Source organism: Ips typographus, linkage group LG9 (genome assembly GCF_016097725.1).
Source record: "Ips typographus isolate SLU linkage group LG9, UJ_Ityp_2.0, whole genome shotgun sequence".
Lineage (NCBI taxonomy): Eukaryota > Metazoa > Arthropoda > Insecta > Coleoptera > Curculionidae > Ips > Ips typographus.
In genome coordinates this window covers 4,519,494-4,535,051 of record NC_138430.1, presented here as the reverse complement: position 1 = coordinate 4,535,051, position 15,558 = coordinate 4,519,494, and the positions used below count along the sequence as shown (strand labels likewise).

At 34.5% G+C, this 15,558-nt stretch overlaps 3 protein-coding genes across 3 annotated transcripts; 1 reads left to right on the top strand and 2 right to left on the bottom strand.

Annotated features, from left to right (window-relative positions):
- Positions 1–88: 88 nt before the first annotated feature.
- Ipp (inositol polyphosphate 1-phosphatase) lies at positions 89–3,538 on the top strand. Its single transcript, XM_081986492.1, has 6 exons — positions 89–347; positions 400–655; positions 746–911; positions 966–1,162; positions 1,211–1,440; positions 1,507–3,538. The coding sequence occupies exons 1-6, from the start codon at positions 144–146 to the stop codon at positions 1,510–1,512; spliced, it is 1,059 nt and encodes a 352-aa protein (XP_081842618.1). The 5' UTR covers positions 89–143; the 3' UTR covers positions 1,513–3,538.
- Dsk (Drosulfakinin) lies at positions 1,473–2,929 on the bottom strand. Its single transcript, XM_081986497.1, has 3 exons — positions 2,761–2,929; positions 2,502–2,709; positions 1,473–1,674 (listed from the first exon to the last, which is right to left on the bottom strand). Exons 2-3 carry the CDS (start codon positions 2,704–2,706, stop codon positions 1,529–1,531), a joined length of 351 nt encoding a protein of 116 aa, XP_081842623.1. The 5' UTR covers positions 2,707–2,709; positions 2,761–2,929; the 3' UTR covers positions 1,473–1,528.
- A 177-nt stretch (positions 3,539–3,715) lies between the features above and the next one.
- LOC145733594 (uncharacterized) lies at positions 3,716–4,717 on the bottom strand. The gene is made up of 3 exons (XM_081986495.1): positions 4,496–4,717; positions 4,236–4,383; positions 3,716–4,183 (listed from the first exon to the last, which is right to left on the bottom strand). Exons 1-3 carry the CDS (start codon positions 4,638–4,640, stop codon positions 3,733–3,735), a joined length of 744 nt encoding a protein of 247 aa, XP_081842621.1. The 5' UTR covers positions 4,641–4,717; the 3' UTR covers positions 3,716–3,732.
- Between the last annotated feature and the right edge of the window lie 10,841 nt (positions 4,718–15,558).

Below are 15,558 nucleotides of genomic sequence, written 5' to 3'. Positions count from 1 at the left end.
ATACAGTTGCTGACTCGACTAAAGTTTACCAGAGGGCGTGCAATTGATCCAAACTGGAAAATCTTTATTTAGACTTTTCCAGCTTTGAAAACATGCTAGTTCCTATTTTAAGTTGGTCGTGTTATGAATAAGTGAAAATTTTAATGATGGATTTGTTAAAAACCTTGATTGTAGCATCGGAGAAAGCTGCCAATATCGCTCGGCTATTACGAGAAAATGAGCAATTGTTTGAGAAACTGGTGGAACAAAAATCATTGGCAGAAGCCAATCCCAGATTCCAGGAGGACTTTAAAACTTTAGCTGATGTTTTAATACAGGAAATGGTAAAGCATCATGTTTCGTCAAAAGTAACTGACCTATTATGATCTTTATTAGTGTGACTGTATTTGTGCCTCCTAGTTTCCATTAATACAAGTTCAGGGTGAGGAAAGTAACCACTTTTACAGCAAATTCTTAAACAAAGATGTTGTAATTGAAGTTAGAGAGTGTAAAAACGATACTGCGGCTCTTCTAGCAGAATTACTGGACGAACAAATTGCTTCCATTCTAGCTGATGAAGTTCACAAGGATGTAAGTACAGTCAACACTGCGGTATTACCTACTGAAGAATTCAGTGTTGATTGTGACAACCTAGCAATCTGGATTGACCCTATAGGTTTGTCCTTTATAAAACTAACTTACACAGTGAAATTCCATGATTTTAAATCCTTTACAAAATAACTTACACAGTGAAATCAAATTGTAGATGGCACTAATGAGTATGTTAAAGGTGGATATGAAGCTAAACAAGGGAATTTTTACGCAAAAGGCTTAAAGTGTGTTACAGTTCTGATTGGGGTGTACAATGATCAAGGACAGCCTGTAATGGGGGTTGTCAATCAACCCTTTTTCCAACCTGAAATTGATACAGGGTACTTAAAAGTCACTAAGTTACAATTTAACCTGAAAATTATCGGTTGATGTAGATTTCAGTGCCACTGGGGCTTTTACCACCAATCCCCAGGTAAAAGTATAGCTTCAGCTAATAAAGAAATCACTGAAACTAACGTCGTATGTGTGGGAGGGACTGAAGACTCTCTAGTGGTTGAAACGTTGCAAAATGCTGGGTTTAAATTGGTTGCAACCAGGGGAGCTGGGTATAAACTGCTTACGGTGGTTTTAGGTAAAAGGTCAAATATTAAAAAACCCAGATGAAACCATCAAGTTTCAGGTTTGGCCGATGCCTACGTATTATCAAAGCCCACAACCTTTTTTTGGGACACTTGTGGACCTCACGCCATTTTGAAAGCTCTTGGAGGAGAAATAGTTGAAATGACCAGTTTAAAATTACACCAACAAGTTCCAATTACCTACTCTTCCACTACAAACTGTCATGTTCACGGTATTGTGGCTTATCGTAATCCAAAAGTGTTGCAAAAACTGTTACATTTAGACTGGAAGGTTTAGTTTTTAAAATGCAAAAAAACAACCAATAAACTTGACAGGGTTTTTATTATTTGCCTTTAGAAGTGAGAGACTATTCAAAAAACTAGTTGCTTTCGCCATTTCGTCCGAACCTTAAATGTCCATAATCGTCGAACATTTCGTTGTTTCGTCCAAATCTGAGATGTCCATAATCGTCCGAAACAGCCTGCTTTTGTTGTCTTTTAGAAAGTTCAAAAATGTCATCGTCTTCTAAAAAAGATTGTACTTTTAGATAATAATGCAAATCCTAATTTTAATATAAACTCTCAATAAAAGTAATATAGTTTGAAAACTCCTGGCCTGAATCACTGTCTTTAGGGAGAGATTCAAAAAAATATATAAAGTTGATGTTTTTAATGAAACATTCTGTACATTTTCGGATGAGTTGATAGTAGATTTTATTCTTGTGATTCTAAAAATATATAATAAGTTGACATTTGGTTTAGCTGTTTATTTTAAAATTGTGAGTGTTTCAATGAATAATCAGAGAGACTAAACGTCATCAGTATTCGAGTTGATATTCCATCCAATGTGCAAAGCCAATTTGACGTCATGATGATGTAGTTTGACAAAACAATGCAGGGATCAACTGTCAAATTACGTCATCGTGACGTTTGGGCTCTTAATGACGGAAAATGTCAATTTTAACCTTAAAAGGTCTGTAAATTGCATTTTGCAACAGTTGGGAAAACTGAAATTGTAAAAGCACGTCACATGGTGGTGACAATATAAATTTGGAGCTGTCAACACAGTAAAGTTGAGTTAAAACTTGTCAACAACAGTTACGTGACCCGGGAAATGTCATCTTCAACCTTAAAAAACCTGTAAATTACATTTAAACAGTGGGGAAAGCTGAAATTGTAAAAGTACGTCTTCTGATCATGAAAATTTAAATTTACAGCTGGCAGTAGGTCATTTCTTGAATTGGCACCTTTCAACAATTGTCATGTGATTCTAAATCATTCTATATCTACCCAACTGTGATTTTAAAACACAATAAAATTAGAATATTTAAATGCCAATAACAAAATACTTACCACCAAAATCATTGAACAAAAATTCTTGCTTAGGTCGGCCAAATTGCATACCTCTAGGATGGTACCGTGCAATGGTGGCAATTCTATTTCTGGGTACTTCTATGGTGTGCGAATTGGCTGGTGCTGTCATACCCAAGTCAAATGAGCAAATACAAAACAGGAACAAGGAAACTATCAAAAGTGAACTGCCCACACAGTCTTTCATTTTCTAAAAGTGTAAAAGTTGCACTAAACACTCGCACATTTATTGTGTACTTACCCTTATAAAGTAGATGAAAGGACGAACTGAATACAACAAGTGAAGTTTAGCCGACAAAGCAAAGCTCTTTTATACTAAAAATTTACTTTGAATTATTCCGGTCCCGTCGTTTTCAATAAAAATTATATTAACAATTTTACTTTAGCGACAGGGTTAATAAAAAGCCCCCGCTGAAATTTTTGAAGCCTGTCAATGTAATTTCCCCCATTCATTTGTATTCTTAAAGTGTAGAAAAATTATGTTCTTCATATTTCATCTCTAAATTCCTTGACCTAGAGTAAGCATTATTTACATAACAGTGGAAGCCTTATCAAAGTTGACACATTGAAATCCAATTATATTTACTTCCAAGTTTACCCTTTAAATTTTACAGTTTAATCTAGCTAACACTACCTAGTAAAATGGTCGAGTGGTTCAAAAACCAGTACGATATCAACGTGAGAAGCAATCTAGTTTACATGAGAACTATTAGAAGAATATTCCAGCGCAGCCAACTAGAGAAGGAACTGATTGAGGATTTAAAGAAACCTGTTATAGTGGTCAGTTCAGTACGTCATACGTGTAGAGAGCAAAATGACGAGAAATCCATTTGGAGGAGGCTCAGTTTTCAAACTTCCAGGAAGAGAAGGCAAAGGAAGATTGAAGAACGATCTAAACCGATGATTCCGCAAGTTTTAAGAACCTACGATAAGTGTGCATTGATTGATTTTAGCTTATCTAGAAGCAAAGAGTGGTTGTAGTAATTTTATTATTTAAAAATATTAAAATATTAATTTGATGGCATTTGTTTTTGGATTAGTTGAAAGTATACAACTTGAGAACAACTTATGCTAAGTGATTGGTCAAAAAAAAGCAGCCTTTTTTGACCAATCACGAACTATACCCACTGTGCTTTCACGCAAACATTACACATGAAGCAATATTAGGTTAGGTTTAAGACAAAAAAACAACGAAGCATCTTAAATATAAGATTTAAATACAAAAATCTTCATTTAAGATTTCTACAATTTTCAGTCTTTTGTAATTCTGTTCTTGCGTGGGCATTTCTGATAAAGTCAATCCAACGTACTGTCCAAACGTCATGTTTTTGTCCGGTTTGTCCCGATTTTCCATATATTTACTGCACGTGTACAAAACCTCTTTCAGTTGGTTTTCAACTGACACGGCCACTTTGGGGGGAATTGCCGACTTTGTGGAAGCCTGAATTACACAAGGCTCTTCAGGACAAAGGTAAGGTGCTTCAGAATCACTGGCCACCACTTCTTCAGCGTACAAATCCAACAAATCTTCTGAACCTTCTTCGAATTTCATACGTTTACATGAATCCTGATCTATTGATTCTGCGGAAAGTTGAGGAGGAGATTTTTCTTCTTCCTTCTGGATATTTTTGCCTAGTTTTGCCATTAGACTATAGCTCAGCCTTCTGTAAACGTAGTTGTTTAAATTACGTTAAAAATTAGTAAAGGCAAAATTACTTTCTGGTAACTATATGTTTTTGCATGAATTTCATGGGTTCGAAATAGGGCCATAATGGTTTAGCGCCCACTGGCAGCTTTGCGACTTGTTTGCGCTCTTTAGAGTAACGTTCTCGTAAGTTTTTCCATAACCTTTTAGCATCATCCACTACATAAATTAACGTAACAGTATTATAGAAACTTAATATTCTGTAACTAAACGAGTACAAACAACTACGGCCTTGAGTAAACCCAGCCTTTCCCATACGTAAACATTTTACCTGCTAGTCCTACAGTGTTGGCAATGGTTACCCAAACTTCATCCTTTTTAACGTGGTTTTTAAAATTATAACTGTTCTTGTCGTACAAACAATCGTGTTTTTGCACTTCTCTGATTAAGTACAATTCGGGGTCCATTTCGGTCATTGCAAGTTTGTAATTAACTAGTACAAAAACAACACAATTACACACTAGAATGTGACTATGTCTGTGCTATGGCCGTCACTGAAAATATACGGTAACGGGTACGATTACGCCCGACTTAGAACGAAGCATAAGCCGTACAGAAAACGATAAGTTCATTCATTCAGTTGTACTAGAAGCAGTACAGTTTACTATATTTTATTGCCTTTTAACAGGTGGAATTGTCCGGGAAACTAGGACAATAACCGTACAACTACTTAAGTAAACTGATTGTAGCAACTTTGCCAGTAATAATGGATTGTTCAACTTTACCATATGTAAGAAAAAAGTAAGGTGTGACACTGTTTAGGTGGTTTGGTCAGAATGTATCTTTTTAAGCAACAAAAATAATAATAATTCTTAACCGACATTTATAAAAAAAAATTAAGTTTGTAAATTGAACAGTTTTTGAGATATTTACAAAAAGGAACGAAATTAAATGACCAACTTTGACGCCATCTAGCGGCTAAATGGGACAATTTAGCCGCACCAGCTCAACGTCACGTAAAAGAGTAAAGAGTTCCAAATAAGCTAGTTATTAGCGATTTTTTGGTAAAGTGTGTCAAAATTACTGTTCTTTGCAGTTTTACCTTGTAAAGCCCCAATTTGGCACTATCTCATTGAAATTCTTGTTATAAACCAAGTTGGACCTCAAAAACTGAAATCTGGTATCAAAATTAGGCTACTCATGGTACCATTTTTGAGATGACCTTGTTTTTTACAAGTTTTGTACTTTTTAGGGATTCGCTTCTTTATTTGGACTAAAATCGCCCTTTGGTACCACAAAATTGACCTATAATATGTCTCAAAACGTTTCAAATTTCAAATAAGCCACTTATTTTTGTTTAATTAGAACGATGCCGAAACAATGACTAAAAATGGACCTGCTCAGCTTTAGTTCCAGTCTGGCAGTACTTTATAAATGCACTGTATATCGGGTTGCATACCTACAGTAAAAGTCTTTTAACTGTCCATCTCTGTCTCTTTTCAACCAGTGGAAATTGACTTACTTATATAACAACTCCACTGTGTGAAGATGGAGTACTTTTCCTTGTTTCACTTAGTTTTTGGTTCTGGTGCCAATTTTATTTTTTTTAAAGTAACCTATATTATTATACAGGGTGTTACAGAATAAATATTCCTAATTTTTAGAAATGAAAGTAGTCATTCAAATAAACATTTATTAATGAACTGTGACACGATAAAGACAAGCTTAATAAGAAATCTTAAAAAAAAATAAAATTAAATACAGTGAAATTATAGAAACTTTTCAAAAACTATTTTAAAAGTTGTCATGTTATTTTTTGTCACAATTATTTTTTATTAGATAAAATATTGTTATAAGATTAGGTTAGGTTGATGCGGTATTGTTTTAAATAAAATGTTCCTTAATTGCTTAAATTTAGTAACTAACTTACTTTTTCTTATTGTAATTGAGATCGTTTTTAAATAATTCTAATCTATCTTGACACCGAGAAATTTCCGGACACTAAAAAATAATTATTGGAGGAACACTTGTTTTTGAAGTGCACATGTGTATTCATCTAATCGTCAAGAAGGTGCAACTTACTAAAAAATCGGAAAAATGTTAAATTTGACTACATTGATTACTGGTTGGTTTTAATCCAGATTTCTAGCACAAATATGTGTCGTTTGCAGTACAAAATTGTTGTGAACGTTGTTTAAATAAACCAATTAAAACGTTTAAAAAAGAAAGTATACTGAGCACATTCACCATCCGTCTAGAAAATTTGTTTTAAGCTTTGAAAAATGTGGTTAATAGGCTTTAAGCTAACTTTAAGAAACATTAAAATGGCTTTGTTAAGATCTAGTTATTTCATGAATATTTAAAAACCATATTCAGTCATATAAGGGACATTTGGGGGTCGATCAACTTAATAGGCCGAAACGGTTTTAAAAAAATCTAGAATAAATTCGTGCAACCCTTCCAAAGCCCTTGATTGTCGTAAACAGTGTGTGTCCCTGTCTGCACTCGTGGGTATTAAACCAGTGGTATGATGGCAAGCAGCCTGGGTGTCGGTTAAAATGGTACTATAGCGCCAGCCTTACTATAAACACATCACAGGCCGAAGACACGGGTTTACTGTAAGTAATACAACCCTCTTGAACTTAACATGCTAACAGTAAAACAGTAAGCTTGAATTTACTACGGTTTTCTTAAGAGAACTGTTCAGGCATTTTCTACTACTTGCATTGAACAAGTTTGAAAACATGAAACAAGTTTCCGGCCTGTATGATTCGCATAACAAGCGGTTCAAGGGTGTCGGTTGTATGCCGCAGGGGGTGGCTCGGTAATCAGCAGACTGTGGCGGCGGTGACGGGGTCGTGTGGGTGGAATAGGGTGGCGTGGGGGTCTTCCCCAGGGAGCACGGGGACGCACACGCCACGCCAAAGCTCAAGTTGACCTGCTGCCGTCGTTACGCTTTCGACGCGTTTATACGATGGTTTCGATACTGAAATTTTTCAACCCCTCAACCAAAAAAAGTTCAAGATTAACTTTGATTTGAATGTTGTCAAATTTGTTTTAAAGTTCAAAGATTGCTTAATTGGAAACCATAAATATTTACCATAATCTGCAAATTAAACAGTCTAAAAAAAACTGTTGGAAACCATACAGAAATGTTAAATAATAACAAGTGTCTATTCACGATCTTTCCCTATCTATTGAATTTTTCCTGTACAGTGAAATGATAAAAAATCTGGAAGCGTCGACCCAGATACATTTTTTGACAAAGTCACCTTAAACGTATCAATGTAAAGAATAATTTTTCTGATCATTATTTATTCATGCAAACAAATCTAGTGTGGTTTATAAAACAAAATGTAACTTTAACATTAACTTTAGTATTGGCATTAAGAACAGAGCTAGTGGTTTTAAACTGTGATGTTCATAAACAAAGTTTTGCTGTAACTAAAGCTAAACTTAAATCTGCAATGTTTAAACTTCCTGTTAAGATTGAATTTATGCTTTATTTATTAAATTTTTAAACAGAAATTAAAACCATATTCTTTTACTATCGATTTAGTGCAGTAATGTGGCATTAGTATAGCTTGCTTTTCAGAAAACTGTATGGTTAAATTAGAGGTTTTATAAACACTCTTCTTTCATAAGGTTAATATTAAATTTATTGCTAATGCTAAAGTTCAACCTAAAGTTAAAATTTCTTTTATAAACTAGGCTTTACTTCTTATGCTATGTACTTGTGTATAACCAATCAAAATCAATTACTTTGTATGACAAAGAAGAATTCAAATGATTCAAATGTCTTGTATGTACAGGGTGTTGCATTTTCGATGGTTTTACGAGGTACAGAGAAAACGGTAATAGATAGAAAAAAAGTAGCATACGTGTTCTGATCTCTTTTTCTGAGCTGAGATGACCGGCGAAAATTGGGCGGCGCAAACTTCTTTTGTTTCAAAAATACGGGGGGTTTTCGAAAATTGGTAATTTTTGAACCTCTTCTGTATTTCAGTTGCTCTTAAAGTTATCGAAAAAGGAAGAACGGTTCCCGGTAGAAGTTTTCATGTAGAATCCAATGGCGTAGTCAGTTTTTTTTCTATTCCGTTTAGTTTCTGACATATGACAGTGTTACATTTTTTTAAATGGAACATCCTATATATTTTAACGTCATTTTATTCTGTTGATTTTTACCTTTTCAACGGTGTATTACAACATATAAGTTTGTAGAGGTTAATTCTGTTATTTTAAAAAAAGACCTTTGCTAAGCTAAAAAAAGGCCAATATCTAAAATACCAAACAAAATCGGAAATCATATAAACTAACACATCAGAAAATTAAATATTTTTAATAAATCTTATTAAAAATCTAAGTTACAAACAGTTCTACCGTCACTTTAATAAGAAAGGAGGCCATTTCTATTTTCTACTATTTTTAAGGTAGAAGTTGAAAAAACTGTTTATAAACGACATGTAACATGTTAATAAGAACATAGCCAAATTTTATTTCGACTGTGGGTATTTTTATAAATATTATTTAGCACTTTTTTGTTAAGAAAACGCCTTTTTTCTAATTACCAAGATTAACGTTTACAAATTTATATGTTTTAATACACCGTTGAAAAAGTAAAAATCAACAGAATTAAATGAACTAAAAATATATAGGGTGTTCCATTTAAAAAAATACAACTTACTGTCATATGTCAGAAACTAAACGTAATAGAAAAAACTGACTACGCCATTGGATTCTACGTCAAAACTTCTACCGGAAACCGTTTTTCCTTTTTTGATAACTTTAATAGCAAATGAAATACAGAAGAGGTTCCAAAATGACCAGTTTTCAAAAGCCTCCCGTATCTTTGAAACAAAAGAAGTTTGTACAGCCCACTCTTTGCCAGCCATCTCAGCTCAGAAAAAGAGATCAGAACACGTATGCTACTTTTTTCTATCTGTTACCGTTTTCTCTGTACCCCGTAAAACCATCGAAAATGCAGCACCCTGTATAATGTACTTTACATACCGCAGACCCTTTGTTGATGTGTAATGTTTGATTTGTGATGGTCTTTTAATTAACCTTCAATTCCTTCTGACCTTCTTTCTCTTATTTTGTTGTTATTGTTAGATTGAAAATAATGAGTATGTTCTTTCTATACAAGAATTTGCCTTGGGAATGCCAAGGAAATCTAACATTCACAAGAAGCTATGCTTATGGTGTACTTCTGGTGTGTTATTTAAATCTAAAAATCCAGTTTGACACAAATATCTACAGAGACCTCTACAGATTTTGATTTTATAAAAAATCGAAATTGTTTCTAGTTGACCATATAACAAGAAAAACTGTCACCTAAAGAAAAATTATTGGCAAAAATATACATAGGGTAGATCCAAAATGATCGTGGACAAACTTTATGTGGACAGGACGATTAAATTTAAATTAAAACACATACGTATTTCCTAGATTGACCCATAGTACTATTTGACAACATGATGATAGTCATTAAAAGAGAATGTCTGAGCTCACCAGTCTCTTTGGACGTGATGGTCGAGAATCAGGCTGTATGTTTTTAAAACTCCTAACCTCGATCGGTTTATATATTTGCTTCATTTTGTATTAGAAATAATTTGCAGGTTCATTTACCTCACCACTTTATCAAGAATTTGTGACCATTTGTCAAATCCGTTTTGGCACATGTCACGTACAAAGTTTATCTCTAACCAACAGTATCGATTTGCTATGCTTTTTATGGGATTTCTATGCGTTTTGACATTTTCATACCTGTGTAGTATCAGAGATGTAGGGAACATCCCTTAATATTGCATTTTTCTGTGTTGTGTTTCGGTCCGAGCTTATCAATCTGTGGATTAAGCCTCTCCGTGTACCCACCGAAACAAATTAAATCTGCGACTTACATGCATACAAGCGTTGCCATAAAGAGTTGGAACGGGTTCGAGGCGTGACAAAAGTCCGTGTCACAAGTCGTAAATAAATTATCAGAGTGAGCCTCGCCGCAATAAGTCAAAGGCGGATTTGCCGGCGGCGGCGGCGGTGGCGGCAACGGAAACAAAAAAATACGTCGAATGATAAATCCGGAGAAGAGCGCCCATCCTCCCCGATACGTACGCCGGCCGTCTCTGGATCTAGAGTGGTTGCTCAGGACCGGATTTTTGGATTTTCTTCAAAGTCAATCACTATTTTGGCTCTCCATTGTGGTGTATTAATACCTTGATTGTATTTGTTCCTACAGAATTTCAGGTTGTATTCTCCTAGAAATTCCCAATTCACTATACACTGTTAAAGTGAATTGAATTCAATACGGTCCTGTCAAAAGGGATGAAATCCTCTCTAGTGTTCCCGTTCCTCGTGCCTTTCCACAACGGTCTGTCCGCCCCGGGGGCTTAATTACCGATACGACGAGGCCGAGACGCCCCTCTGAGGACCCGGGGGCCCTTTTGGGACCTTTGGGATTCAACCGGGCGAAGGACGTGCCGATGCTGATTAAATTAGGTCGCAATTTTTCGCCACCCGTCAAATAGTTCCCAATCAAAAATTCCAAAAATCTATTTCACAGCTAATCTTTTTCTTAATAATTCAGAAGGTTTAATTTTCGAAAACGTGCATAATGGAAAAATATGGGACACATGCTTTTTCCTTTTATTTAACTGCAAAAAACGTTACTAAAACAAACATACTTATTTGGTACATCATATACGAAAAAGTCCCATGTGACTGTTTTTTGCTTATAGCGAACTGAGCATAATGTAACAAAGTATGCATGGATCTGTATTTCTTATAAATTTTTACCAAATGTCAAAATTTCAACTTTCGAAGTGTAAAATATTATTCACTGAATCAGATTCTAATGTCGTTGAAGGTGGCAGGTTGCCATAATCACTTTAAAATACAGAAAAAGTTTGTTTTTTAAAGCTTCTCTTTCTTCTTACTTTTTAGGTCTGCAATTCAACAGAACACACCCAAGTTGATTGATTGTTATAATTGTTATAAGGAAATAACTTTGGCAACAATGCACTGGTTACAAATAATGTAAATTCCAGCCTTCCACCTACGTTACGGAATTGAAGAGTCTCTAATTACGTCACTCGACATCGTGCTCATTTTAATATTTTATTTAAGCCATTTATAAAAATACTGGAAATTTAATATTAAAAAGCAAGCATAATCTAAGGCATAAACTGTATTAAGTTGATATTTTCAACCTTAAATTCCACTATAGTAGAGTAGCCCATTTAAGTGAAAAACTGTGATGGTCAATCACTGTTCCACTAAGTTACTTTGAGATTACATAAAAACAATAAATAATTTCCTAATTCAAAGATAACTGCACCTTTTTCTGTTTTAATCAAGCTATACATTAGTTAAACATAAAGTAAACATAAGTTATAGCTTTTAACTAGCCATTTAATTAATGAAATTAATTTAGAATTATTTTACTATGTAACTTATTTTATTTAATTTCATGACAACTTCTCGAACTAGCGTATCCCTCAGGCTCAGTCTGCAAACAAAACCGTTAATACGCATATTTACGGTATACTGTAATGAAATGTGCATTCGACCGAAAAACAAATATTGAATAACAAATTTCGATTATCGATGTGAGTTTGCCTCATTTCTTCGCAAAATTAGAACCGGTTTTCAACGCGTTATTTGCATTATTAAAAGTAATATAATTTTAGTAACACTTTTTCAAAATTTGCACAAATGTAGTCAGTTACAAATTTTCAAATTTAATGGAGTCCGTACTGTGCAATTTGTAGTAATTATTAGAAATTGTCAGGCTAACTTTATGTTATTTACCAACTGACACTGAACTCTATTGAAGCACTAAAACCTAAAATGGATGCAATTTGGAGTAAATATTTTTATGCCGACCATACAACTCTCTATGTTTGCATTACTGTGGCAAAAAGTGGGATGGTAGTTCCTTCATAATACAATATATTAATTATCCGAGTCGCGTTGATAAGAATCATTAAAACGCTTCCTGGAAATATATGTAAACACAGAAGCCAATTTTTTTACGGAATAATTTTCCGAAAGATAATATCGCGGCATAGCGACACAGCACGGCGCTTATTAATAATTTTAAAGAGGATCGAACTGGAACGCGCCTGGATATCGGGCTATCCCCTTGAATCCTGGATGGAAAGCAAGCAACCGGGCTGTGTTGGCTCATGGCATTCAGAACCGTATTCAGGAGAAATATTCAGCTTTCCTATTGGCGTTTCCAGATAAGAGATACTCCCTCTGGTGATCAGTTATGAAAACAGTTTCGGGCATTCCAGCTGTCAATTCTCCGTTTGTTTACGTTGATTTTGGTTAGGATTTTTGCGCGTTTTTGACGTCACAATGATGTAATTTGACAGTTGGTCAAATTATGGTTTTTTCAAATTACGTCATCGTGACGTCAAAAAAGCTCTGCTCGCTCCATGGAGCGTGAAAACGCATGCGGCCATGAAGTGCCAGTGCACCGCCTACTATACTAGAAAGCCTAGAAGGTGCTTGTCAAAAATTCCAATATGGCGGGAATAGTGGTGACACTTCGTATTGTGAAACACTTTGAAGTGGGATGATTTTACTCCAACACTATACTCAATGGTAGGTACAAGTGCTTTCCAGTACAGTAAACTTATTAGGTACTTGTTATATGCACAGGTATGTGAGTTACATTTTAAAGCATCCTTAATTGTGAGAGCAACAAAAATAATTTTGAATGAATGTTCTTGTTAATAACATAAGAACCATTTACCAATTTTGCTTAGCTAGTTTCAAGGATTTACAGATTTTCTTACATTGAACAGTGTTTAAACTAGTTTGCTGTGTGTTGTACTTTCCAGGACAAATGTTCTAACCAATTTGTTTAGGCTGGATTTGATTGTGTATAAAAAGCTGTATCTCTCCATATCTGGATTAGGAATGAATCTTTTTTTGATTTTTTACTCACAACTTGCAATCAACTACACGAAATATACTATGCATACGTTTGTGTATAAACAAGTGACATTTTAGGCTTTCTAGTATAGAGGGCGGTGGCCAGTGTCATATTATTTATAATGTTAGGTTAGGAACGGGTTGACCGATTTTAGTTCAAATGGCGCTGCGATCTTAAGGCGTATTTTGGCGGCAGTATTAACCCGAGTTTTAAGTTGTAGTAATATAGGCCATCTTTTTTCATCTGAATGAGTTAAAATGAGACAGGCATTGTAATCACTCCAGTAAACTGAGTAAACACTGACGCCAAAATACGTCTTTAACTTGAAACGCCAATAGTTTGACAGTATATCACAAAAAAAATCAGCATGGTGGTCAAAGAAAAGCAGCTGTGTTCTTTTCACCATTTTGAGCTACTCAGGAATACCTCCAGTGCAGTACCCATCACGTGTTTAGAGAGTTTGCAGCGGGGTTTTCTGGGTATAGAAACAAAGTCTTTCGTCTCGACCAAATGTCAAAAATTCCAATATGGTTGAAATAAATAGTTACTCGTTTTCTTTTGGTATGTTTAGTTTAAAATGCCGTTTTACTATTCTACTCTACTTTGGTGTCCACCCAGCTGTCATTTTTCCGTTTGTTTACCTTCATTTTGGTTAGGAATTGAGCACTACTTTCATAAGTGACAGTGTCATATTATTTATAAAGTTAGGTTAGGAACGGGTTGCCCGTTTTTTGTTCAACTGGCGCTGCGATCTTAACTTGAAACGCCAATAGTTAATATTAAAACTAACTGAGATATTACACTTTTTGTTTTTATTTAATTTGGTTTTGATTCAGGTTTTGACATCAACTGTCAAAAGTGACGTTTATTTATTTCTTGTTTTTATGACAACACTTGAATATTTAAAAGTACGTTTTTATTACTATACTTGGGAGAGAGGAAAACCGTGTAACGGATAGAGAAACATAGATAATTGCGTGCGCGGAACAAAGACGGAATACACAAAAAATATCAATTAGGCTGAAATTTTGCAGTCAGTGTTGTCATATTGTCTGAATTTACTTAACTTTCTTATTAGAACATTCCTAAATTCCATTCCTAATCCATTTACTTTTATAACATATTTAGTTCGGTTTCTGTGTAATTGGTTTCAAAACTTGAATATTAATAATTGTTTTTCGTTTTCTATCTTTGTTCCGTGCACATTATTTACGTTTCTCTGTCCGTCACACGGTTTTCCTATGGTCGGTTTTGGATTTACTGCGTTAATTTTTTTTTCCTTTATTTTATTTTTAATTATTTTCTACCGTTAATTTCAAAATTACTTCTTTAGTCGTTAGTTACTTTAATCTGTGTGAAAATGCTGAAAATTTTATTTGATATTGTGTCTATATCTGTTACTCATTTAAAGTTAACTTCATATTTCAGTTATTTCTAGGAATAACTATAGACATACTTACATTGTAGTAAATGTTTAAAAATAGACATTTTTTTGAAATAAGAAAGTTTCATGTCAATTATTTAGAAAACGGAAGACAGTAGCAAAAAACACATCAAAAAAGTGTTTTGGTTCTACTTTGATATTTTAATAAATAAAAAAATTGTAATAAGGATTCAAAATGGGCAAAATTCGAAAAATGCCCTCTAGAGTCGCAAACTGACAACTAATCAAAATACTGTTTTTGCCATTAATCTTTTTTCAAAAATCGACTTCTCGAAATGTAGTTTTTTTCTATCTAATCGTGAAATGGGACTTTTCCTAACAAAACTAATAATTGTAAATCCGTATTCCCTGTACACTGCACAGTAGTTTTCCTGTAGGCTTGTCAGTGGACAAATCTATTATACAAAGACAAGCTCAATTTATGTTATAGTGAATCACATTCAGTTAAAAAACATGCTGTTCCTGCTGTCCTAAATGTCATGTGATTATATACTGTTTTTAATGTAGAAAAGTCACATGACAACCCAAATTTTTTTAGACTTTGAATGGGCATTAGTTATCTTTTATTTTTTTTAGTATGGTTTACGTATTTACAGTTTTGATTAAGTTTTTGTCACATTAAAATATTTTATTTCTGGATTTTGTTCTGAATTTAATGGCAGTAAAAAGTGCATCAAGTTCGACTTTGGCGTATCCTTAAATCGTCGTCGTGAGTGCTTTTGACGCCTAGTCGCTTCCTTCCCCAGGCTTGACTACCGTAACCGAGCGGGCCCTATTTTTTCTTTTAATTAAACCTACGGCCTTACACACCCTTAACACTATCCTGATTACAGCACAACAACGGATAATACAACTTGGAGACATTAGGGGATCTAATCATCTAGAGTGGTATACAATCTGCACCTGAATTTGCCTATTTTTGTAACGTGGAAATGCGGAAATTTCACGGTCGTGCCTGTCGTAGCTCTCGTACATTTTCCACTCCAATCCGCCTGGTGCGGTCCGCTTT

What these genes read in the sequence shown, in the direction of transcription:
- Ipp (XM_081986492.1), top strand. Translation starts at nt 144, where the DNA reads ATGATGGATTTGTTAAAAACCTTGATTGTAGCATCGGAGAAAGCTGCC. An exon ending in AATCTGGATTGACCCTATAG is followed by an intron (nt 656 to 745) that starts GTTTGTCCTTTA and finishes ATCAAATTGTAG; the next exon opens with ATGGCACTAATGAGTATGTT. An exon ending in CAACCTGAAATTGATACAGG is followed by an intron (nt 912 to 965) that starts GTACTTAAAAGT and finishes CGGTTGATGTAG; the next exon opens with ATTTCAGTGCCACTGGGGCT.
- Dsk (XM_081986497.1), bottom strand. Translation starts at nt 2,706, where the DNA reads ATGAAAGACTGTGTGGGCAGTTCACTTTTGATAGTTTCCTTGTTCCTG. An exon ending in TTTGTTCAATGATTTTGGTG is followed by an intron (nt 1,675 to 2,501) that starts GTAAGTATTTTG and finishes AATCTTTTTTAG; the next exon opens with AAGACGATGACATTTTTGAA.
- LOC145733594 (XM_081986495.1), bottom strand. Translation starts at nt 4,640, where the DNA reads ATGACCGAAATGGACCCCGAATTGTACTTAATCAGAGAAGTGCAAAAA. An exon ending in CAACACTGTAGGACTAGCAG is followed by an intron (nt 4,384 to 4,495) that starts GTAAAATGTTTA and finishes TAATTTATGTAG; the next exon opens with TGGATGATGCTAAAAGGTTA. An exon ending in AAACATATAGTTACCAGAAA is followed by an intron (nt 4,184 to 4,235) that starts GTAATTTTGCCT and finishes CTACGTTTACAG; the next exon opens with AAGGCTGAGCTATAGTCTAA.